General features: G+C 42.8%; 1 protein-coding gene across 3 annotated transcripts in view; it reads left to right on the forward strand.

Annotated features, from left to right (window-relative positions):
* Positions 1-24281, forward strand: part of LOC144480545 (cadherin-18) — a 680005-nt gene extending 655724 nt beyond the window's left edge. For all 3 annotated transcript variants that reach the window (XM_078200126.1, XM_078200134.1, XM_078200141.1), the window contains 5 exons: positions 1393-1529; positions 3119-3240; positions 4535-4652; positions 8821-9072; positions 23411-24281. In XM_078200126.1, the coding sequence (XP_078056252.1) occupies positions 1393-1529; positions 3119-3240; positions 4535-4652; positions 8821-9072; positions 23411-23901 (1120 nt within the window). In that variant the 3' untranslated portion in view covers positions 23902-24281. The remainder of the gene's footprint in view (positions 1-1392; positions 1530-3118; positions 3241-4534; positions 4653-8820; positions 9073-23410) is intronic.
* The last annotated feature ends 1407 nt before the right edge of the window (positions 24282-25688 follow it).

Below are 25688 nucleotides of genomic sequence, written 5' to 3' on the forward strand. Positions count from 1 at the left end.
CCTGGGAAAAAGCTTCCAACTGTTCACCCTATCCATACTCCTCATAATTTTATAAACTTCTATCAGGTCGCCCCTCAGCCTCTGTCTTTCCAGGGAGAACAATCCCAGTTTATTCAATCTCTCCTCATAGCTAATACCCTCCATAACAGACAACATCCTGGTAAATCTTTTCTGCACTCTCTCCAAAGCCTCCACATCCTTCTGGTAGTGTGGTGACCAGAATTGGATGCAGTATTCCAAATGTGGCCGAACCAATGTTTTATATAACTGTAACATAATTTGCCAACTTTTGTACTCGATGCCTCAGCTGATGAAGGCAAGCATGCCGTATGCTTTCTTCACCACATTTTCCACCTGTGCTGCCACTTTGAAGGATCTGTGGACCTGTGCTCCCAGATCTGTGTGTCTCTGCTCCTGATGGTTCTGCTGTTTATTTTCCAGCCTATCGATATCCTGCTGTATTCTCTGACAATCTTCATCACTATCCGCAACTCCAGCAATCTTAGCATCATCTGCAATCTTGCTAATCAGACCAGCTACATTTTCTTCCAAGTCATTTAAATATATTACAAGCAACAGAGGTCCCAGCACTGATCCCTGAGGATCACCACTAATTATAGACCTCCATTCAGAAAAACACCCTTCCACTGCTACCCTCTGTCTTCTATGGCCAAGCCAGTTCTGAATCCATCTAGCTAGTTCACCCCGATCCCATGTGATTTAATCTTCTACACCAGCCTGCCATGAGGGGCCTTGTCAAATGCTTTACTAAAGTCCATATAGACAACATCCACAGTCCTTCCCTCATCAATCATTTTTGTCACCTCCTCAAAAAACTCATTCAAATTAGTGAGACATGACCTCCCTTGTACAAAACTATGCTGTCTGTCGCTAATAAGCATTCAGTTCCAAATGTCTATAGACCCTATCCCTAAGAATCTTCTCCAACAATTTCACTATCACTGACGTCAAGCTCACTGACCTATAATTACCTGGGTTATCCTTGCTGCCCTTCTTAAATAACAGGACAACATTGGCTATCCTCCAATCCTCTGGGACCTCACCTGTGGCCAATGAGGAAACAAAGATTTCTGTTAGAGGCCCAGCAATTTCATCTCTTGTCTCCCTCACTAATCTGGGATAGATGCCATCTGGCCCTGGGGATTTGTCTACCTTAATGCTTTTTAATTCACCTGACACTTCCTCCCTCATAATGATGACTTGTTCTAAAGGGTTTACACATCCCTCCAAGACACCATCAATCGACGTGTCCCTCTCCTTTGTGAATACCGATGCAAAGTACTCATTACGGATCTCACCCACTTCCTTTGGTTCTACACATAATTTTCCTCCTTTGTCTTTAAGTATTTTGAAATACTTTCTATTAATTAGGTACGCCATTGAACATGATGAGGAAGCAGAGGAATATTTCAGTGTAGATGCAAACAGTGGGGTTATTAAAACCATGAAGCAACTTGACAGAGAAAACGCACCTTGGCACAACATCACCATCATTGCATCAGAATTTGGTAAGCGTGAGTTGAAATATTTTACTTATATTGTAGAAAAACAATCAAACTTCAGGCTGACAAGCTTTCCTTGGCTTTAACGACCCCACATCTGGCGATCTATCTGAATTAATTTGTTACAAGCTCTTCCATTTATTATTGCAAAGCCTGGTCTCTTCCTAATGCTGGATTTCTGTGCTAAAATCTGGGGCTAATATTAAAATGACCCAGCAGGAAATTGACAGCATCGGATTGGGTTGACTGTCCATTTTCTCACCCCAGCTGATTTTACTTTCCATTGTTTTCAATTTGCCTGCTCCCCCTGCCACCGCCCCCCCCACACACACACACTCTCACTCACCACACACACACGCGCACACACACACACACACACACACACACTCCCACACACACTCGCACACTCACACACATAATCACACACACACACACACACACACACACACAGATTCACACACACACACACATTCACACACACACACACAGATTCACACACACACACATTCACACACACACACATTCACACACACTCACACTCACATTCACACACACTCACACTCACACACACACACTCACACTCACACACACACACACACACACACATTCACACACACACACACATTCACACACACACACAGATTCACACACACACACACACACATTCACACACACACTCACACTCTCACACACACTCTCACACACACACTCACACACACACACACACACACAGATTTACACACACACACACATTCACACACACACACACACACGGACACGCGCACACACATGCAGACACACAGACACTCACACACTCTCACTCACACACACTCCCACACCACTCACCCACACACTCCCACACACACTCCCACACACACTCACACACACACACTCATACACATAATCACACTCCCACTCCCACACACTCCCACACACACACAGATTCACACACACACAGATTCACACACACACACACACATTCACACACACACACACACACTCTCACATGCACACACTCACACACACACACGGACACGCACACACACATGCAGACACACAGACACTCACACACTCTCACTCACACACACTCCCACACCACTCACCCACACACACACTCACACGCAGACACACACACACACACCACACATACACCCACTGTCCCCATGCCCCAGACATTCACTTACTGCAGTATATTCTGCATCCATTTAACCCCTCTGGGCTTTTTCTTAGATAATTCGTAGCAAATCAGTGATATATACAGGTATATGCTGGTTACATGGGAAATTAAGTTGAGTTGGATTTGCATCATGCTAAATAACACACATATTAAAGCCAGGACCATGGCCCATGGCCCAGATCTTTGGTCTGTGCTGGTCGTGGGACATCTCACCCAGGGCCAATCGATATCTAGAAATTGAGACCACTAATCCTGCAGCTTTCTGCTGAGTGGTAGAGGAAATTCATGGTCTCCAGCAGAGATTTGCATGAATTCATCTTTGAAAGTCAGGTCCATTGTGCTGTGTTAACAAATGTATTTGTGTCGGGGTGGGAAAGAAGACATTAACTTATTTCTGTCATGATTTTATGTCTCACAGACAACCTGTCTCAGCTGACTCAAGTTCCAGTTGCCATTAACATTCTTGATGTTAATGACAATACTCCAGAACTTTCTGAGGATTATGACACAATTCTTTGTGAAAATGCCCGACCTGGTCAGGTAAACAAGTTTCATTTGCATTGACCACAGTAAATTTCGAACATTATCTGACCAGATACGGAAAGCAAGGTTCGGGTAGGTATGAGTAACACCTTTTTGTTCTTTTGCATTCAGAGTTAGAGGAAGAAACATGTGACAGGTTTCAATTTTCTCAAAATCCATCATATAACAATTTTTGTATAAACACATGATTATGAATTGGTGATTCATAAGACCATAAGACATAGGAGCAGAATTAGGCCACTCGGCCCATCGAGTCTGCTCCACCATTCAATCATGGCTGATATTTTTTTCTCATCCTCATTCTCCTGCCTTTTCCCCATAACCCCTGATCCCCTTATTGATCAACACTAATGTTGAACAAATGTGAAAATATCACATTTGTTCAACATTAGAGGGATGTCAGAAGTTACAGAGGGACATAGATAGGATGCAAGGCTGGGCGGAGAAGTGGCAGATGGACTTCAACCCAGATAAATGCGTAGTGGTCCATTTTGGCAGGTCATATGGGATGAAGGAGTACAATATAAAGGGAAAGACTCTTAGTACTGTAGAGGATCAGAAGGACCTTGGGGTCCGGGTCCATAGGACTCTAAAAGCGGCCCCGCAGGTGGAGGAGGTGGTTAAGAAGGCGTGTGGTGTGCTGGCCTTTATCAATCGAGGGATTGAGTTTAGGAGTCCAGGGATAATGATGCAGCTATATAAGACCCTCGTCAGGCCCCACTTGGAGTACTGTGCTCAGTTCTGGTCGGCTCATTACAGGAAGGATGTGGAAAAGATTGAAAGGGTGCAGAGGAGATTTACAAGGATGTTGCCTGGATTGAGTGGCATGCCTTATGAGGATAGGCTGAGGGAGCTTGGTCTTTTCTCCTTGGAGAGACGTAGGATGAGAGGAGACCTAATAGAGGTATATAAGATGTTGAGAGGCATAGATCGGGTGGACTCTCAGAGGCTTTTTCCCAGGGTGGAAATGGCTGCTACGAGAGGACACGGGTTTAAGGTGCTGGGAGGTAGGTACAAGGGAAATGTTAGGGGGAAGTTTTTCACACAGAGGGTGGTGGGCGAGTGGAATTGGCTGCCGTCAGTGGTGGTGGAGGCAAACTCAATAGGGTCTTTTAAGAGACTCCTGGATGAATACATGGGACTTAATAGGATGGAGGGTTATAGGTAGGCCTAAAAGGTAGGGATATGTTCGGCACAACTTGTGGGGCCGAAGGGCCTGTTTTGTGCTGTAGTTTTCTATGTTTCTATGTTTCTATCACAGCTTGATGGAGCTTGTCTGATTTTTGTCCAGGTGATTCAGACAGTACGTGCTGTTGATAAGGATGACTTTGCCAATGGACCACGGTTTTACTTTTCCTTTGTGGAGGGGCTTCCGCCAAACCCAAATTTTACACTGCGGGATAATGAAGGTAAGAATCCAACTGCGAAATTATCAGCCACCTACATTATTGCAGAAAAAGACATTCTGGCAAACTGCTTCACTGAACATTCAATTATATTGCCTTTTCCATTTGCCCCGGGAATCACAATGGTTTGAGCTGTTTGTGGTTACATTCGTTACAAGCCAGGGGTCAGAACTTTACAAAGTATCCTCACTCTCCACACCCTCCAACCCATAGGATCCATACAATCCCTACAGTGCAGAGTGAGACCATTTGACCAATTGAGTCTGCACTGACTCTCCGAAAGAGTATCTTACCCAGGCCCACCGCCCCCTGTCCTATCCCCATTTACCATGGCTAATCCATCCAATGTATACATCGTTGGACACTAAGGGACAACTTAGCATGGCCAATCTACTTAACTTGCACATCAGAGGGGGTCTATTGCACAATTATGGGTGCATCATTTTCGAGCCTTATGAAGAATGAGTTGGATTGAATTGATAAATCAAAGGTAACATTGAATATGATTCATGGGATAATTCTGCACTGAGATTTCCTGGATGGGAGATTGGGGTCCTCCAAAATGATGACAGAAAGCACCCCATTCGAGTTCAGTGATTTAGAAACTTTACTCGCAAGGTACCTGTACAAATGTGAGACATGCTGATTGCTTCCAGCATATCAACAATTTTCCTGCCATCTAAAAAAGGAGCAGGAGGTAATCAAAGACATTCAGAACTATTGGATCACATGAAGAAGTGTCAGGGAAGTCTTTGTAATCTGGCTCTCTTCTCGAACAAGTGTTAAAGAAAATACAGAGGGTCGGTGTGGAAAGGTAAAATGGACAGTGGTGTATTGCACTAGGCCTGAAGTTCATCTCCATTCACTTCAATGGAAAAAGCACAAGGTGGGGATAGGGGGAGGGTGACAGGACTTAAGCTGTGGGTTCACTATCGTCTCTTTTATATTATCCCACAAAGCCTATCTCTCTGAGTCTCAGACACAGATTTTACCATTTAAAACCAATAATCAATTAGTGGAAAGAGGAATTTGATATAATTACATTAAGCATGCATATAGAAATTTTGCACACAATCATTTCTAGGCTATGATCAATAATTTTAAGGAGTAAAGATTTTTAAAGACAGAACCATACAGTTTGACCCATCAGACATGTCTATTTTCACATGATGTGGAGTTGCCGGCGTTGGACTGGGATGGGCACAGTAAGAAGTCTCACAACACCAGGTTAAAGTCCAACAGGTTTGTTTGGCAGCACAAGCTTTCAGAGCGCTGCTCCTTCATCAGGTGAGTGAGTCCTCACTCACCTGAAGAAGGAGCGAGACTCCGAAAGCTGATGCTGCCAAATAAACCTGTAAGACGTTAACCTGGTGTTGTAAGACTTCTTACTATCTTCACATGACCAATCAAAGCCTTCCCTCATTCTTCACTTCATTTTTCACCATCTTTCCGAGCAACCATCTCATTGTCTTCAGAAAAGATGTATACCTTTGCTTTAACCAGCATTTTCTGACAGAGGATCCAATGTTGTAACTACCCTCTGTGCCAATGTGTTTCTTCCTCACCTTCTCTTTAATTGGCCTTGCAGCTTCTGTACAAAGTGACAGGTAACTGCGAACCCCCTGTACGGCTGATGTGGTGTTTGCAATTGTTGCTAGGTTACTTCTTGGAGCAATGACTGACATCTTAAAAGCATGATTTAAACTGAAAATTAAATTTCAATATGTGGGTCAAAGGAGCTGAAAAATTACAGCTCTGTCATTTTGAATTAATTCATAAGCTGAACTTGAATTGAAAAATACATTACCACAGGTATGAAGTTAGAAATCAAAAAATGCACATATTTAAAAGTTTAAAAAATAAAGACTGCATTTTCAAGTGCAGTGATTCATTTAAAAATGAGCAGATTTTTGGGCCATTTCTTGTTGTTGAAATAACGCTTTTACTGCTGTGTAGACAAGTTCAGAAATGAATGCACAATTAACTCAATGTGACCATGATTTACAGTTGATGATGAAACTGGTACAAAGATATAATTCTCCGATAACATCCTTTTTGAAAGTCATCCAATTTGATTGCTTTATTTTCACACGGTTAGTTAGGTTCAGATCACCTGGTGTGATCACACAGAATCATTCTCATTCACCATCACTTTCACATTGTCCTTTCAGCTGTGAGGATTCATGCCAGTGTTAAAGGCAACTTCAAGTACAAATGCTTTGAAAGTTGGCTTTGCTCATTTCGCATATAAATGCTTAATTTCTATGATTTCAACGGAGGTGCTACACTGTATGTTTTAAACAAATCAGCCCCCGCTTTGTGATATGACATAATGACATTTCATGTGCATGCGTTCCACATCTGTATGTTAATATTTGAAGAAATTACTTTCAAGACACGAATATTTTATTTCACATTCATCACCATCTTCGCAGGGACAGGGACCGAATGAAAATACAGTTTAAAAAACAGGAAAGAAAACAAACAAAAATGAGATGATGATTCTTTGGTCCAGATTATGTTACATGTGATAGAAACATAGAAAATAGGAGCAGGAGGAGGCCATTCAGCCCTTCGAGCCTGCTCCACCATCCATTCTGATCATGGCTGATCATCCAACTCAATAACCTGATCCCATCTTCCTCATCTCCTTCGCCCCAAGTACTATATCTAACTCCTTCTTTGAAAAAAATCTGATGATAAAAAGAACTGAGGATGCTGGAATTCTGAAATAAAATAGAAAGTGCTGGAAATACTCAGCAGGCCAGGCAGCACTTGTGAAGAGAAAAGAAAAGTTAATAGATGGAAATTAATACTGCCCCGGAGGTGGGCTGGGATGTGGGGGCAGCAAATAGCGGGTGGGAACGGTGCAGGATGGTGATCCCATTTCCTTTCCCACTCTCCAATGCATATTGCTATCACTCTTTGACTCCAATGTCAGTTACAGGGAAGGGACATCAACCCAAAACATAGGATAAAAGCAAATTACTGCAGATGCTGGAATCTGAAAGCAAAAGAGAAAATGCTGGAAAATCTCAGCAGGTCTGGCAGCATCTGTAAGGAGGGAAAAGAGCTGACGTTTTGAGTCCAGATGAGCTTTGGCAAAGGGCCATCTGGACTCGAAACATCAGCTCTTTTCTCTCCTTACAGATGCTGCCAGACCTGCTGAGATTTTCCAGCATTTTCTCTTTTGGACCCAAAACATAATTCTCTTCCTCTTTTGTCATTTAAAAAATCATCCAGGAGATCGGCCTGGTCAGCATCTATTGCCATCCCGACTTGCTTGTTGGAGATGATCATCATTCTCTTAATCACTGAGAGTTACACCACAAAATGTCAAGGCCATGAGAAAGGCAAGCCAAGCACTAGATTTATTTTTAAAGGGATAAAACTGAAAAGTTGGGAAGTTATGCTAAACCTGCTTGTGACTAATGTTAGTAGGCCACAGAGGTCCAACGTACTAAAGGAAGCCTTCTTCCAATCTAATTACCGCTTCCCATACTAAATTTAAAGATTGTTTTCACGTCTCCTCTTTCTCTTTCCCAGGAGAAAGAGCCCCATACTATTGAATCATTCTTGATAGCTGCATGCTCTCATTTCTATTAACAATGTTGTAATTCTTTCCTACCCATTTTCCAATGCTTCAATGATCTTACACTAGATTGCAGACTCTAACTGCACACAATACTCCAGGTGTGCTCTGAGCATGGTTCTTTACAAATTGACCATTCACCTCTGACTCAAGTATTGAATTCCTCTACAAATGGACCCCAGTATTCGGGTTACATTGTTTACTTGTCAAACTGTATTGGTGATGTTTGTATCTGTATTCCCAATTCTGTTTGCTCCTCTCTCCCATTTAGCTTCTTCACATTCAAAGACCAATCAGCTCCTGAGTCCACCGACCAGAACACATTACCTCACACTTTGCTCTGTTGAATTTCAATTGCGATTTATTTGCTATTCGCAAATCTGCATTTTGTTAATAAATCTCCAATTTGGAATCATTTTCAAATTTCAGTACCAGATATGGGTCAATTTTGTATTCTTACATTAATATCACACCATGTAAATTCTAAGCTGACACTTAATAAAGGACCCATTTTGGGTGCTGTTTTTCTTTAACATCTTACCTCGTGTTTCGGTTGTTGTATAATGTTTCTTGTTGTAGACAGCACAGCGAGTGTGATGATACGAAGAAGGAAATTCAGCCGGCACCTCCAGGAAGTCTACCAGCTACCAGTGGTGGTCTCTGACAGCGGAGACCCCATTCTGAGCAGCACAGGCACTCTCACTATCAGGGTGTGTGCTTGTGAAAGAAATGGCAAGGTTCGAACATGCAGCGCTGAAGCCTATCTCTCTGCAGCCGGTTTGAGCACTGGGGCGTTAATAGCCATTTTACTGTGCATCATCATCCTCCTGGGTAAGTGCTTTGTACACAAATGGTAACAGTAAGACCTTAGTAATGGTGAAATTCACCTTGGACTAATGATTGCAACATTGACTGACCCTCTGCCTTCCAACCCTTCAAAGGAGGAACAGAGGGTAAAAAGCACAGTTAATTCACTCTCGACCAATTTGCATTATCGACCCAGATCAATTTTAGCCCATTCAATATTCTGCTGGTGTATTTGACCCACTGAAATGTGGAAATGGTAAAACATTTCTGTACGGAGAATCTTTGATTTCTCAATCTTTCTTCTGATAATTTCAGTTTGATCCTGCCTGAGTACAATTACCTGTAAAGATGAAAACTCACAATCTTCTTTATTTTGAATATCTAGCACACTATAAATCCACCCAGCCTCCATCCTTATTGTGACTATATCCTTCTCAGCTCTTGATTAGCTAAAAGAATGACTTTTAGAGTTTTTAAAAAGCCAATTGAAGGTGCTACCTCACAAAATAGATGTTGGGAGTGAAGAAGATGAAGAAATCCTGTATGGCTTAAAATCTCAATTTCTCAACTCCCTCTCCATTGTTATTGCTTAACTCCAATGTGCAAGTAACGTGTGAAATACGTTAGTGACAGCAGAAAGACAAGTTAGTTACTTTTTCATACTCTACTAATGGTGATTAAAGAACTTCTTTTAGTCATTTCGGACCATCACCGCAGCAATTAACTTATTCGTGTTTGATAGATTTTGTTTTGTTTTCATCAGTTTTGAGGGTTCATGAAGCCAGTCCAGTGGATCACACACACCCTCGGGATACTGGGCTGAAATTCACTTTGGCTGTTAAGGTAATTGGGCAAGAGTGAATCAGCTGGTCCTTTTACCGTCTATTCCTCTGAAGGATTATGAAGCAGACGACCAAAAGATCTCGGCTCAGTGAGCCCTGGACCTGGCAGTAAACAAATAATTAATGTTACTTAATTATATCATATTTGTGACAGAGTAGTGCTGGATACTTTCCTATTCCACCTGAGTCTAGACTTCAGCCCAGTTCGAGGTGATAAAAATGAAACTTTCTTTTCCTGTGACTTTCTGTGGAATGAAGATTAGCAATCTAAAACAAGGTCCTAGTTGCCATGGATTCACAGCACAAAACAAGAATGAAATCGATCATCTCTCTCAGATTAGCCAGAAGAATGAGTGAGTGAGAATGTGAAAATATCATTCTGCTGTATTCAGGCTGATCTTTTGAGATTTGGACTAAGATACAATTGAATAAGTATTAGCAAATTACATTTGTGAGCCCAAGGATTGCATTTAAGAGCTGTAACTTCTTAGTGTGTTGCCTGCCCAGTGGTTCTGGGAGGACAGCTCCAATCATGGCAAATTAGAATGATGCCCAGCGACCTTGACCATGCACATTTCCTTTCATAATTTATCTCTCATTCTTCCCAAATAAAAATGAACCCATGGAATGGGAGCTGCTCTGAGTAAATCCTGGACCCCGATATGATGGTGTGTCAAACTTTCTGTAGGTTTCCAGAAGCTCTCCTTTTATAGATCCACTCTGAATCACCAGGTATGTCTCACCAGCATTTCATTTTGTCCCATAAGCTTTCTCACAAGCTGACATCTCCTCAAAACCTTCAGGGCCAGGCATTTCGATTCACATACAAAATCACAACCATCCAACAGGCTTGGACACAAGAGTACACTCCCCTCAACCATCTGCCTACGATCCCTTTCTCTCAATGTGGACACTCCTTCGTGCAACCTTTTCCAATGCAATTGATCATCTAAAGAATTGTGCTGCCACTTTGAAGCTATGCTAAACTTTTTTTTTAATACACAGTAGCAGTGGTTTCAGTTCCCCAATAAACTCATAGACAAGAAAAATGAAACTAATAAATCTTGTAATCCATTTAGATTATCTTTGCTTAAAGCCAGAGTACACAGAGTTGTCTGTGATGTGCGAGGCACAAATGATGCCCGGAGGATTTGCTTGGCTTATTTTCTTTCCTGCAATGTTAAATGAATGTTACTGCAGTGAAATACCCTTCCTTACATTTGACTTAGTTTAAACCAAGTGAGGAAAGGTTTCGTTTTAACAAGTACAGTATTTTGACATGCCAAAGCTTTTTCTCAGATCTAGGTTAGGAAAGGTCATGGGTCAGAATTCTGAATAATTTTAACTTGAGCACCAATGCAACACTAATTAGAAATTAGTGCATGGAGAGTGTTAAAGTCAGCTTGGATTCTGATACGGGATTTAACTCAGTATTAAATGCTGATTACGAAAGCAAGAGCTTGCATTTATGGAGCACATCATCAGCTCTTTTAAGACTTTACTCTGTACTTTCCATCCAATTAATAGTTTGTGAAGAGCAGTCAGTATTGTACTTGGCAGCATTGTTACAGATAGCAATGTCCCACAAACATCAGTAACCTCAGGGGAATGGAGCTGATTAGATTGCTCTATAGAAAGCCAGCATGGGTTCAATTGGCCAAATGGCCTGCTTCTTTGCTGTTAGGGCTCCATGGACTGATGCTTTGCTCCCAGATCGGGAACGCAGAGTGAGGACAATTTCTTTCTTATTCATTTTATGGGATGAGTGCATCTCTGGCTAGATCAGCACTTATTGCCCATCCTTTGTTGCCCCTCAGGAGATGGTGATGAGCTGCTTTCTTGAGTTTCTGCAATTTCAGGCTCCGCATACCGACCCAGGAACAGGTTCTCAGGAAGGTAGGATTTTGCATCCCGGAGGAGGATGAATATGTGAGTCATGACAGGCAGCCCCGGAAAGAGCTGAGAGGTTGCTGGGTGTGGAGGTGGGCTGGGTGGAAGGCCTGACACTGTTAAAGCAATGAAATGAAACAAAAAGCAGCCCTTATCATGCCCTCACCATGCCACCTCATGCCTCCCACCTTCCTTATGGCCCAACCTATGCCCCTGTACCTACCGCAATGGCCCTTTATTGCCACAATGCCAACTTAGTAACAACTCATACAAATCTATGTCCCCCACTCACCATCCTTTGCCCTTACACCTACGATGCCAACTCACACAATATCAATCATGGGCAGACCTCAAGACACATGCTGAGATTAAATAAAGTTCTTCAGTGTCTATTGATGAATTCACCAGTTAAAAAAAAAACACTCCTATTGATAAAAACCTATTCACTCCATTTAACTTTCTTTAATCTCAAAAACATGCTGGTTAGGTCCATTGGCCATGCTAAATTCTCCCTCAGTGTGTCCGAACAGGCATTGGAATTCATCAAGTTGCACCCGTTTTCGGGCGCAAAAACTTGGTAAAGTTGGGCGTGAGGCAAGTCGTGCGATCTGCGCCCACCTCCGTGTCGGTTCCCCCTTTACCAAGGGCCGAAAATGGCCGCGATCGGGACCGGGCGCAACGTCAATGTAAATGCATTTGCATGCATTTAAATTGACTTAATGGGTTGGACACCCAAATTTACCGGCACTTCCCCCTTTACCATCGCATTCGCCCGTCCAGATTTGGTATGAAACAGACATGGTCTACAAAGGTCCGATTCAGGTGCTCCAGCTTCTGAGGAGGTAAGTTCCGAGCTTCCAGCAGCTCTCTGACTCAGATCAGTGGTGGGAGGGGAGGAGGTGGGTCAGATGGCTCTCTGGTGGGGGGGCAAGGGGGGCAGGGGGGCAGGGGGGATCCGCTGGAACTCTGCGTGTAACCTGTGGGGGGGGGAAGGGGGGTCTGCTGCCACTCTGCGTGTGATCGGTGGGAGGGGGAAGGGGGAGGGGCCTCTCCATCGGTCTGGGTGGTGGGGTGGTGGGGGATAAAGGGGTCAGTTATGTTGTGGGGGTGGGACAATGACTGTGGGGGCTGGGGGGAGGCCCGGGAGCAATGTGGCAGGGGAGCGCTTCTCTATCTTTTTTTTTCTGCGCATGTGCAGTTGGAGGCTCCGATCGGAGTTGCAGTGTTTTGGGCGTGATATGCCCTGCCCACAGGCTTCTGCAGCGCGATTCGGAATTGCTGATATTTTTTCAGGCAGAGTGCGTATGGGGGCGCCTGAGAACGGGTCTAAAAGTCGGATCTGAAACACTCCTAGTTTCAAGTCCACCCAGCACTTAGAATCAAAATGGTAAAACCGGGCCCATAGTCCCACTTCGAAGTCTTTCTAGCCACTTGGGGTTGTTTAATTAAACTGTGAACTAAAAGGCACCCACTGTGGCAATGAAAGGTTCTGAAATCAGTCATACAACACTAATCATGCAATGATATGTAGTGTTTCCACTGGTGGGAGAGACTAGAACTTGAGGGCACAACCTCACAGATAAGGGACGCTCCTTTAAAACTGAGATGAGGAGGAATTTCTTCAGCCAGAGGGTGGTGAATCCGTGGAACTCATTGCCATAGAAGGCTGTGGAGGCCAGATCATTGGGTGTCTTTAAGACAGACATAGATAGGTTCTTGATCAGTAAAGGGATCAAGGGTTACAGGAGAAGGCAGGAGAATGGGGATGAGAATCGTATCAGTCATAATTGAATATTGGAGCAGACTCGATGGGCCAAATGGCCTAACTCTGCTCCTATATCTTATGGTCTTGTGGACAACCTTCAGGCTTATATCAACAAAGAGAGTGAAATAGCAAGCTGAGATGGAGAGCCTCTTTGTCTACACAAAAACTTTGGCCTAATTTTTTGTCAGTGCTGGCTGGGACACTGGGAAATCTCCATATTTTTATCCGAATGACACATGAGGATGGACAAATAGTTTTGGTTTAATATTTCAGCAGAAACAGAACACATTGTATCCCACTAAACCATTTAAATGTTGCATCATAACGTCAGCCTAATGCACTTAAAGCATCATTTGAAACAGTAATCAGAAGCAAAGCCAATTGACTTGGTTAGTCTTTACAATATTACAGAACCTCAATATCACCTACACTCTAAATCACACATAGACCAAACTTGGCTAATATTGCAGAGGGTAAAGCTGTGTGGTGATGGTGGAAGAAGGGGCAGGGGTATAACATTCCTGTTCTCATTACCCACTTTCTGCCCATTTTTATTTTTAATTGAATGGTCATATACTCATCCAACTCATCAATTTTATGACTCTGAGGCAAAAGGAAAAGGTTTCTGTCCCCTAAATCTTTGTCATCCTGGTTTAACCTACTGAACTGCCAGTTACTAAGGGCTCTAATTTGGAGCTGAGAGAGTGAAGTAATAGGAGTGTCTGCAGATTGTGCATTGGATTTATCAGCTGTCTCAGAACACATTGAACAATTGGGGAAACAAGTCATCCTCAATCTCAATGGGCTGGCTAATACATTGTAAAGATTGTAACTGATACCTGCACTCACTTCAAGCCAATGACCTCATTTCAGGGTTTCAAATAAGTCATATATCAAACAAGCCCTTCAATCACCTGACTGCATTCCAATTCCTCCCAAATCGCCACTAATTTTAATTACACTAAATAAACCAGCACATTGTTCCTAATCATCGCACATCCTCTTATTAGAGAGACTGGGAGTGAGTTCCAAAATTGCAAGTTTCTGGTGTCTTCACTTCTTCAATTAGTTATTTGTTGAAATGAATCCTATTTTGAAATGATTTGTTTCCTTTCATTTTGATTCCCTTTCAAAAATGAAAACAAAAATCAAACCGCATATGTATCTGGACAAAGAAAAACGTGAACTATTAATGTGGGTGTTTATGTAGATTTACCCCATGTGTACCTTTCTGCTGATTGGTTCCTATCTTCTGCACTGCAAGCATATAAGACAATGTTAATTTTATCTCCAAGAGCTAGCTGAGACATGTGTTGCTTACTTTCTCCCATACGGGAATCTAACATTATTGTGAGTCCTTTTATGATGCTCTGACGATTCAAAAAGTAATTTTCTACCAGGAAGGAGGCCATTTATCATAAACTGTAATGCACTAATCTTGTAGGATCAGGTTATTGGAGTCAAATCGGCCTGTATTATTATTTGAATGCAAGGGCTGGTGACTGCTGTGTTCCACAGAGGAAATTCTCATCCTTATGGGCAGTCCGGAAATAAATCTGATTAGATAAAACAGCCTACAGATTGGCTAATGACTGAATGAGAAACCGCAAAACAGCAAATTATTTCCAACACCTGCCATTGATATTACAGATACGGCTCTCAATTAAATAAGTCATGAGCAAAGAATATGGGGCATCTGTTCAGAACAATGAAAATATACTTTCTACATGCTGTTCACTGTGTAATCCTCACCATCTGCATCTGCCTTATTTCAGATTTAACAATATCTTTCAACTAATCATTCGACTATAAAAATACACTGTGTGATTACAAAATAAATCACAATGAAGTACTCAGATTCAGTAAAACTTAGTAAGCTAACATTTCAATATTCCAATTCTCCAAATAAAACTTCAAAATTTATTGAGATCACCGTGTGGAATGAGAAGCAAATATTTTTCCCCAGTCTGCATGAAATAAGTTATGAATGAACCTGAATTATAGACATGAAAGCTTCTATGGTTAACGACGCACCTTGGGGGAGCGGGGGACATGTTTAATACTTTTAGCACCCTCTCAGTCACGTCAACATTTAGCAGATAGTAATTAGAGTCTCTGAGTCTCAACCCATCAGCCAATGCCCCCTTGCCATCAATTCCACTGGACACTGTCACAGGAACTGGACTTTTCACAATGTTGGCATCACCTTTGACCTTTAGTTTCACTTCGAACCCCATATCCTCCCCAGCACAAAGACATAGAACAAAGAGCAAAGAAAAATACAGCACAGGAACAGGCCCTTCGGCCCTCCAAGCCTGCGCTGATCATGATGCCTGCCTAAACTAAAACCATATGCACTTACGGAGTCCGTATCCTTCCATTCCCATCCTATTCATCTAGATGTCCTTTAAATGCCGCAATTGTACCTGCTCCCACCACCTCCCCAGGCATTCCAGACATTCACCACTCTCTGTATAAAAAACCTGCCTCGCACATCCCCTCTAAACTTTTCCCCAAGCACCTTAAACCTATATCCCCCAGTACTTGACTTTACTACCCGAGGAAAGAGCATCTAACTATCCATTCTGTCCATGCCCCTCATAATCTTATAGACGTCTATCAGGTCACCCCTCAACCTCCGTCGTTCCAGTGAGAACAAACTGAGTTTATTCAACCTCTTCTCATAGCTAATACACTTGTTGTAAGAAATGTACCACTGAGTCAGGCTTGAAGGTTTCAAGAATACAGTTTTATTTTAATGAAGCTTCATGGAGAAAAGGCACTAACAAGCAGCAAACCTTCTCTCAATGAGACAATAGGAGCGGTCCATCATTATACCCTTTACACAATAGATGGACCGGACATCTAGCCATTATCACATCATTGTAATCAAGTAGGTGATCGATCGTTAACACATCGTTATAGACAAATACAGACAGATACAGACATGAACATGTTAACATCGCATTGTCTTATGAATGGATACATTTCCTACGTCAGTGGCTATCAATGGTTTTAGTTTCGGCCTATTCATATAGTAATTTAGAGTAATTGGTTTTCCTGCAGTTATGTATTCCCGATCCCACCTGTAGCTAATCTCATTATCTACCCCTATTGTCCTTATCCTTAAACCCTGGCTGGCTTCCTGTAGGATTTGATTCCTGCATGTTTAACTTTGAATAGCTGTCTGTCCTTTATGTTTTAGTCTCAGGTGGCTGAAAGTCAGTGCCTGTTTAATGTCTCTTTCCCAGGTGACTGTTTGTGTGCCAGGCAGCCATCTTATGTGTACCCATCTGTATATTTTTCCCCCTTCACCCTCCAGACCACGCAACGTCCTGGTAAATCTTTTCTGTACCCTCTCCAAAGCATCCACATCCTTCTGGTAGTGTGGCAACCTGAATTGTACACCAATATTCTAAATGAGGCCTAACTAAGGTTCTGTACAGCTGCAACATGACCTGACAATTTTTATACTCAAGACCAACTATTTTCACCTCCATAACATCAAAACACACATTAACCGAACTGCTAAAGCCCTCATCCATGTTTGTCTCACCTGTAGACTCTGATACACTCCTGATTGGATTATCATCTGCCACATTGCGTAACTACAACTTGCTGAGAAGTCCCGCTGCTCCTATTTTAACTCACACCAAGTCTCTTCATCCACTGCCATTTTGATCACTGACCTACTTTCACTCCCAATCCCCAGTGTCTCCAATTCAAATTTCTCATCTGTGTTCAAATTCCTTCAAGGCTGTGCCCTTCCCTACCTCTGCTTCATTCAAGTGCACAACCTCTGTAATGTCTGGCCTTGTAAACATACACACTGCCCAAACAATGAGGCCCTCTGCTCTGGAATATCCTCCCTAAATATCTCCTAGTCTCAGCATTTCTCTCATTCTTTAAGATGTTTGAACAAGCTTTCTTTGCCCTTTGTATCTGCTATCTTGGCCAAGTGTCAATTTTATCTTGGCAATAAACTGAACTGGATCCCAATGGGTTAGCATAGTAATTTTAAAATTAGGAGACAAAGGGGAAATCACTCGCTGGCCTGCTGTAATGAAACAATTCCTGTTGGCAATTCCAGCATCAAAATTCTGTAGCTTTGATCAAATGGAAATATCCCGAAAAGGTGAGAATGTTGAAGTGGCTCTTAATGGACAAGTGTGGACGAGCAGTAAGAAATTCACTTAATCTAATATTGTCCACAAGCTACTTTAGCTTAAGGCAAGCAAAGCTTCCCATCAGTTTTGGTATTTAGGTATATGTTCTTTAGATGGCCTGAAGTTAAATACAGCAGCAAAGAGAAGAAATGCCAGAGCACAGCCCTGTTTGAACCCATTGTGGAGCTCAGAGGGTTCTGATGTTGCCCTGTCATACCTGACCAAACCCATCCTGTTGTCATGGAAAGAGGAGATCACATTCAGCCACTTTGGTAGACAGCCAAACTTCTCCACCAGCTTAAATAGACCACCTCTGCTCACACGGTTGAATGCCGTGGTGAGATCAATGAAGACAATCGGCTCTTTTATTCACGGCATTTTCTTGCAGTTGCCGGATTAAGAAGATCACTTCCTGGCACAGACACTCTGGCATGTTTGAATGGTGCTACTGTCATTGTCTTCAGCTCATCTATAGAGAGCATCTATAGACACACCCGAACTGACAGAGAGCGAATCAGCCTCGCTCACCTGGTCAGAGAGTGGCTCTATGCTGACAATGACACAATAACATTCCAGACTGAGGAACAGCTGCAGCGGCAAATGGACAGACTCCTCTCACCTGTAAAGAGTTTGGTTTGACCACCACCGTCAGGAAGACAATGGTTCAGGAAGTTGCCATACTACCATCTATCAGCATTAATAATGTGATGCTGGAGGTTGTTGATAGTTTCACATATCTAGGCTCCATAATCACCAACAATCTGTCACCTGATGCTGAAATCAATACATGCATCACGAAAGCTATAGCTATTGGTGGGATTCTCCCAGAAAAACTGGAGTAAATCCTGTTTTTTTGAACAGGATTTTCAAAATGAATCTCCCACGCTCTGTGCAATGCAGAGTGCACTAGCGTGACTTACATGAGAAATCAGTGGGCGGGGCCTTCTCCCGCTGGAGATACCAGGAGCATGGCGCCGAGATCGGCACATGTGCAGCAGCCCCGTACCGCCAGCCCCCCGATCGCTGGCCAGCACAACAACCCTCCATTGCTGCCCCTCCAATCCCCCCATGGCCCGATCACTGGCCCCATGCCCCCTGAATATGACCGGGCCTGCCTCCAGGCATTGCCACGTTGTCCCTTGGGCAGTGCCAGGGGGCCAGGCTGGCACCACCAAGTTCACAATGCCCGGGGGCACCCCCATTGCCCCCGGCCTCCTGAAGGCCTCGATGGCCCCCCCTTCACTCCAGTGGGGTCAGGCCGCCAGTTCCCCAGAAGTGGGGAGCTATTATAAACCCCACTGCCCCACTGGAGTGAACCACTCCCGGCAGGGCGATAGACACTAGCAGGCACAGAGATTTCAGTCCCGAGCCTGCTAATTCAATGTAAATTATGCTTAAGTAAGCATTTAAATAAGTTATGCAGCTCTGCGCCAGATATCTGGTGTCCAGAGTCTCGCGGAGGATGTGGCGTCCAGCAGGGAGCCTGCTCAGTGGCCTCTGCTTGAGTCTCCCAGCCCACTGAGTTGCTAAAACAGCGCAGCAGGCTGGGAGAATCACCCGCCCCTAATGTCCAAGCTGAGTAAGAGAGAGTTGGAACAACAGCAACCTGACTGAGAACACCAAACTGAGTCTATCAAGCCTACATCCAAATTTCACTCCTCTTGTCCTTGACAACGTATGCTTGCTGGAGGAAAGTGTGAACATTTTCCACCTTTGTTGTCTCAGATGTACCCACAGCATCTCCTGGAGGACAGGGTCACCAGCTCCAAGGTGGTGGAGTATGTTATTCCATCAGCATCTACTCATTGCTAATCCAATGATGTCTGCACTGCCGTGATTGAGTTCTGAGTATCACAGTTGCTTTGGAAGTCTGTGAATAACATGCCATGCCCAGTGGGAGCAGATTCTGAGTGATTTGAGCTTCAATGTTGGGCAGTTTTGCTTGGGGGAAGATGTTATTCATAGAATCATCGAGTGCAGAAGGAGGCCATTTGGCCCATTGAGCTTGCATCGAGAACAATCCCACCCAGGACCGATCCCCGTAACCCCACATATTTACCCCGCTCATCCCGATGACACTAAAGGACAATTTAACATGGTCAATCAACCTTACCTGCACATCTTTGGAGCATTTACCACAACCTTCATGAGGGGTTGCAGTTAAGTTTTGTGAAAATATGGAAAGCATGCTGATGTGAGTGAATTCTGTGATAATGACACTCAGAGAATCCACACGGAATTATTCATGAATCGACAGTCTTGATTTATAATTCATAACTGGGTTACTGGAAAATAATTTAGCCAATGAATCACAACATAGGTCTTCAACAAACATATTTATTCTTTGAAAGATCTTTATATGCCAGAGACAAGCGACTGAATTGGATCGATTCCCCCAGGTAATCGTAATGCTGGTATTAATGGAAGTTTAGTCGGGTTCTTTCATAATTGCAAATGTTGATTCATCTTATTTGGTAATAAATTAACAGCCATCTCTCAAATGATAACTCGTTACTAAAAAAGCTAAACATTCAATTTGTTAAATTAAATAAATGGAAACATGTAGTTTTGTTTATTTATTTATGTCAAGCTGAGATTGGTTTGCTACTAACATTGAAATGCAGCTGAATGGAATTTCTGGGTCTGAGTGTATAAAGTATTATGAACTTCAAAAGGTCATAGGTTATTGGAGTGGACAGGTCGATGACATTGGAAGTTCAAGGCGGAGAAGGGTGAGCTAACACATTTTAGTAGGAAGAACATGGCGAGACAATATAAAATGCAAGTTGTGACTGTGAGGGAGGTGGTGTAGGAGCAGAGGGATCTGGGTGTTTGTGTGTCATTTCATAACTTAGTGAACATGGCTGGACACCTTGAAAGAGTAGTTAATGAAGCATCCAGTATCCAGGCCTTTGCAGATGGGGGCATAGAGTACAAAAGCAAGGAGATAATGTTGAATAAGACACTAGTTCAACGTCAGCTGGATTGTGTGTCACACTTTCAGAAGGATGTGAAAGCATTACAGACTGTGCAGAAAAAGTTCATGAGAATGGTTCCAGGAATGAGGAACTTCAGTTCAGAAGAAAGATTGGAGAATTAGGACTGCTTTTCTTAAAGAAGAGAATGTTGAGGGGAGATTTGACAGAAGTATTCGCAATCATGAGAAGTCTGGACAGAGTCCATTGGGAGAAACGGTTCCCATTGGTGAAAGGATTGAGAATGAGGGGGCACAGAACTAAAATAATTTGTGACAGAAGCAAAATGAGGAGAAACATTTTCCCGCAGTGAGTGATAATCAGGAGGAGATTTGACAGGGTGGATACAGGGAGAATGTTCTACTTGTGGGAAAGACTAGAACTGGGGGAAAGAATTTATAACCAATGGTCTAATGTTTGAAACAGCGATGGGGAGAACCTTTTCTCTCAAAGGGTGGTTAATCTGTGGAATTCTCTTCCCCAGAGAGCAATGGAGACTCGGTCACTGAGTTTATTCAAGGCAGAGTTAGACAGATTATTGATAGACAAAGGAGTTAAGAGTTATGGGGACAAACAGAAAAGTGGAATGGTGACCACAACCAGATCAGCAATGATCTTATTGAATGATGGAGTAGGTTTAAAGGGTTAAATGGGCTTCTCCAGCTTCTAAGTTCAATGTTCCTGTGGCAAACTCACTTAACCGAAATTCATTGAGTATACGGTCATCATCCAACCAACAAATATCCAACAGGATATTATTAAACTAGAAAGAGTGCAGAAAAGATTTAATAGGATGCTACCAGGACTTGATGGTTTGAGTTATAAGGAGAGGCTGGATAGACCGGGACTCTTTTCTCTGGAGCGTAGGCTTAGGGGTGATCTTATAGAGGTCTATAAAATAATGAGGGCACAGATCAGCTAGATAGTCAATATCTTTTCCCAAAGGTAGGTGAATCTAAACCTAGAGGACACAGGTTTAAGGTGAGAGGGGAGAGATGCAAAAGGGTCCAGAGGGGCAATTTTTTCTCACAGAGGGTAGTGAGTATCTGGAACAAGCTGCCAGAGGTAGTAGTAGAGGCGGGTACAATTTTGTCTTTTAAAAAGAGTTTAAACATGGGTAAGTTACATGGGTAAGATGGGTATAGAGGGATATGGGCCAAATGCGGGCAATCGGGGCTAGCTTAGGGGTTAAAAAAAGGGGCAGCATGGACAAGTTGGGCCGAAGGGCCTGTTTTCATGTTGTAAACCTCTGACTCTAAATGTGGCCATGCCAGGACATACATCGTTGCCTTAGCAATGAGTGTATGCTGATAGAATTAGAATGATCCAGGACCTCAGAGTTGGTGACCTTGTCCTGCCAAGAGATGCCAAGGATACTGTAAGACAGTGCAGGTGGAAACTGTTCAGCCTAGCCTATGTTGTCCAGGTCACAGGAGAGGTGTGCTCTGAGGAGACAGGCTTGGTAGATCCACAGTTTGGTGTTTCTCCGTCGGGTTGCTGTTGTTTCTTTGTCCCTTACTCAACTTCGACACAACAGCTGCAGCTTTCACAAAGCTTCTGTTCATTTCAGCATCAAGTGGTGGATTGTCGGTGATTGTGGAGCCTAGATATGTGAAGATATGAACAACATTGTCAATGCTGATAGATGATGGTATTGTAACATCCTGGCCCATGACATTTGTCTCTATAGAATCATAGAATTCCTATGGTATAGAAATAGGCCATCTGGCCCATCGAGTCTGCATCGACTCTCCGAAAGAGCATCCTACCCAGCCCCTCCTCTCTGCCCTATCTCCATAACCCCATACATTTACCATGGCCAATCCACCTAATCCACACATCTTTGGGCCATGGGAGGAAAGCAGAGCACTGGGAGGAAACCTGCTCAGACACAGGGAGAACGTGCAAACTTCACACACCTGAGGCCAGAATCGAACCTGGATCACTGATGTCAGGGTGTGAATTGTGGGACTTGTCTTAGTTGTGTCTGCCACTGAGTGTGTAGTCTGTGGTTTGTGTTCAACTACAGTTGGCCTGTTAATTCACGTTGACTTGTGTTAATTCTGGATGTTAGAGTTTAAGATACATCATGTTGGCCACTTGCTTTGGTGACTTGTATAGTAAACAAAAATCACCGGTTCACTTCAAACTATGGAATCCTGTAGCTTTATTATCTTAGTGAGTAACTGGAATCTCAAACTTTGTCCCCATTACTGGACCTAATCGAATCATAACTAACTCTTATTATGCCACGCATTGATGAAATTTCTCATAAGCAAATTAAAAATTAATCTCTGGAGCAGAATCCTGAATGTGATGGGTTGTTTGTCGGATTGAGAAGCAATTGTAAATGACTTTGAAGGTAAGATGCCAAATGTTAGTTTGTGTTTCCACCACATGCACCCAGATATTAGTTTGTTAGGAATCAGCTCCCTTATTGCTCCCGCTCTCACTAAGATTTATCTATTGGAAATATTGTACTGAAATTACAACCACTTTGCTCCCTCTTCTCATTCTGTTCACATGTTTCCGATGTATTCACCATTTCCTGAAATTCACATTCAGTCGAATTGTGATTAATCTTCGAGCAAACTGATCAGGGTGAAATCTCTCTGTTGGTAATTTTAGGAAAACACATCAAACTTTTGCTAATATGATCAGGGATGAATCCCCAAGTTGCTTTTCCCCGGAAAACTCATTGCCTCAACTGCCTTGTCTCTGCAGCTATCATCGTTCTGTTCATCACCCTGAAACGAAGTAAAAAAGAACCCCTCATTATTTCGGAAGAAGATATCCGAGAGAATGTGGTGACGTATGATGATGAGGGAGGCGGCGAGGAGGACACGGAGGCATTCGACATCACAGCTCTGAGAAACCCTGCAGTCGCTGAGGAAGTGCGATATCGACGAGATGTCAGACCAGATGTACAACCTATGCCCAGACACAGAACCCCCTCAGCCCCAAACGGCCCTGACATTCATGAGTTTATTACACAAAAACTGCAGGAAGCTGACCTGGATCTCAGTGTTCCTCCTTATGACTCTCTCCAGACATACGCGTACGAAGGTCATGGGTCCATAGCAGGGTCAATAAGTTCACTGGATTCAGTCACCACGCAGTCGGAACAGGATTATAATTATATTGGAGACTGGGGACCTCAATTCAAAAAACTGTCAGAACTGTACGGAGTAGACGAATCAGAAAGAACCAATTAGTTTTCATTCCCATAGTAAAACACTTGTATGTAAAACACAACAAAAAAATCTGATTTTCATTTCTCCAGCTACAACTGTTCCACAATTTTACAGTAGCAGCAAGTGCCCTTTTAATATTTTGAAAGATGGGTTCGACAAACAAATGAAAAGAACACATTTTGAAAATATAAAAAATAAACAAAATATTTTCCCTGGTGTATATTTTTTATTGTTTAATAAAGTTCATTGTTCCACAATAAAAGATACTGTGCTATAGTTTAAGTACAGGCAGTTTGATTACACATGTCAAGATAGTTTGGCCTATAAAGGTCTGGAATTAAAATTGTGACATTGTAGAGCATCACAGCCATGTTTTTATAACATGTTCTTTTATTTTTCATACACTAATTCTGGAATAAAATAGATACGAAGCAGTACACTGCAGTTCATACTATTAGATGATTATATTGCAACAGATGTTCTGTATGACAATGACCTTGAAAGAGTATTCCTTCTGAATCGGGTGATATTCAATTCAAAGAAGCCTTCATTATAGAATGTGTACGGTGGGACTTCCTGTGATAGATCATGGGTTGTAGCTTGACAAACATTTCTTCAAGGTAAGCTGCCTGATGCAGGTACCTGTGCTATCTTCAACCTGAGGTAGTCGGCAAGATTCTTCTTTTGCCAGTATTAATGAGTGTTAAATTTGCCATTAGCACCGAGAAGCAGCTGTGTGATACATAGCTGATGTTCCATGCTGCTTGAGAAATTGGCAAAGGACTCCTTGAAAGTGGAGTCACAGGTGGACAGAGTGGTGAAGAAGGCATTTGGCATGCTTGGTTTCATTGGTCAGCACATTGACTACAGGAGTTGGGACGTCTTGTTGAAGTTGTACAAGACATTGGTAAGGCCGCACTTAGAACACTGTGTACAGTTCTGGTCACCCTATTATAGAAAGGATATTATTAAACTAGAAAGAGTGCAAAAAAGATTTACTAGGATGCTACCGGGACTTGATGGTTTGAGTTATATGGAGAGGCTGGATAGACTGGGATCTTTTTCTCTGGAGTGTGGAAGGCTGAGGGGTGATCTTATAGAGGTCTATAAAATAATGAGGGGCATAGATCAGCTAGATAGTCAATATCTTTTCCCAAAGGTAGGGGAGTCTAAAACTAGAGGGCATAGGTTTAAGGTGAGAGGGGAGAGATACAAAAGTGTCCAGAGGGGCAATTTTTTCAGACAGAGGGTGGTGAGTGTCTGGAACAAGCTGCCAGAGGCAGCAGTAGAGGCGGGTACAATTTTGTCTTTTAAAAAGCATTTAGACAGTTGCATGGGTAAAATGGGTATAGAGGGATATGTGCCAAATGCGGGCAATTGGGACTAACTTATCATAGAAATCATAGAAACATAGAAACCCTACAGTGCAGAAGGAGGCCATTCAGCCCATCGAGTCTGCACCGACCACAATCCCACCCAGGCCCTACCCCCACATATTTACCCGCTAATCCCTCTAACCTACGCATCCCAGGACTCTAAGGGGCAATTTATAACCTGGCCAATCAACCTAACCTGCACATCTTTGAACTTAGGGGTTTAAAAAAAAAGGGCGGCATGGACAAGTTGGGCCGAAGGGCCTGTTTCCATGCTGTAAACCTCTATGACTCTATGACTCAGAGAAGATCATAATGTTGGCCCAACAAAGTGTAGTAATGTAGAAATAGCTTTCACACACCGCCAACAGAGACTAAAATTTATTTTCCCAAATTGAAGGACTGTATTCTCGTTATGTACATTCTCTTACTTAT

This window comes from Mustelus asterias, chromosome 2 (assembly GCF_964213995.1).
Source record: "Mustelus asterias chromosome 2, sMusAst1.hap1.1, whole genome shotgun sequence".
Lineage (NCBI taxonomy): Eukaryota > Metazoa > Chordata > Chondrichthyes > Carcharhiniformes > Triakidae > Mustelus > Mustelus asterias.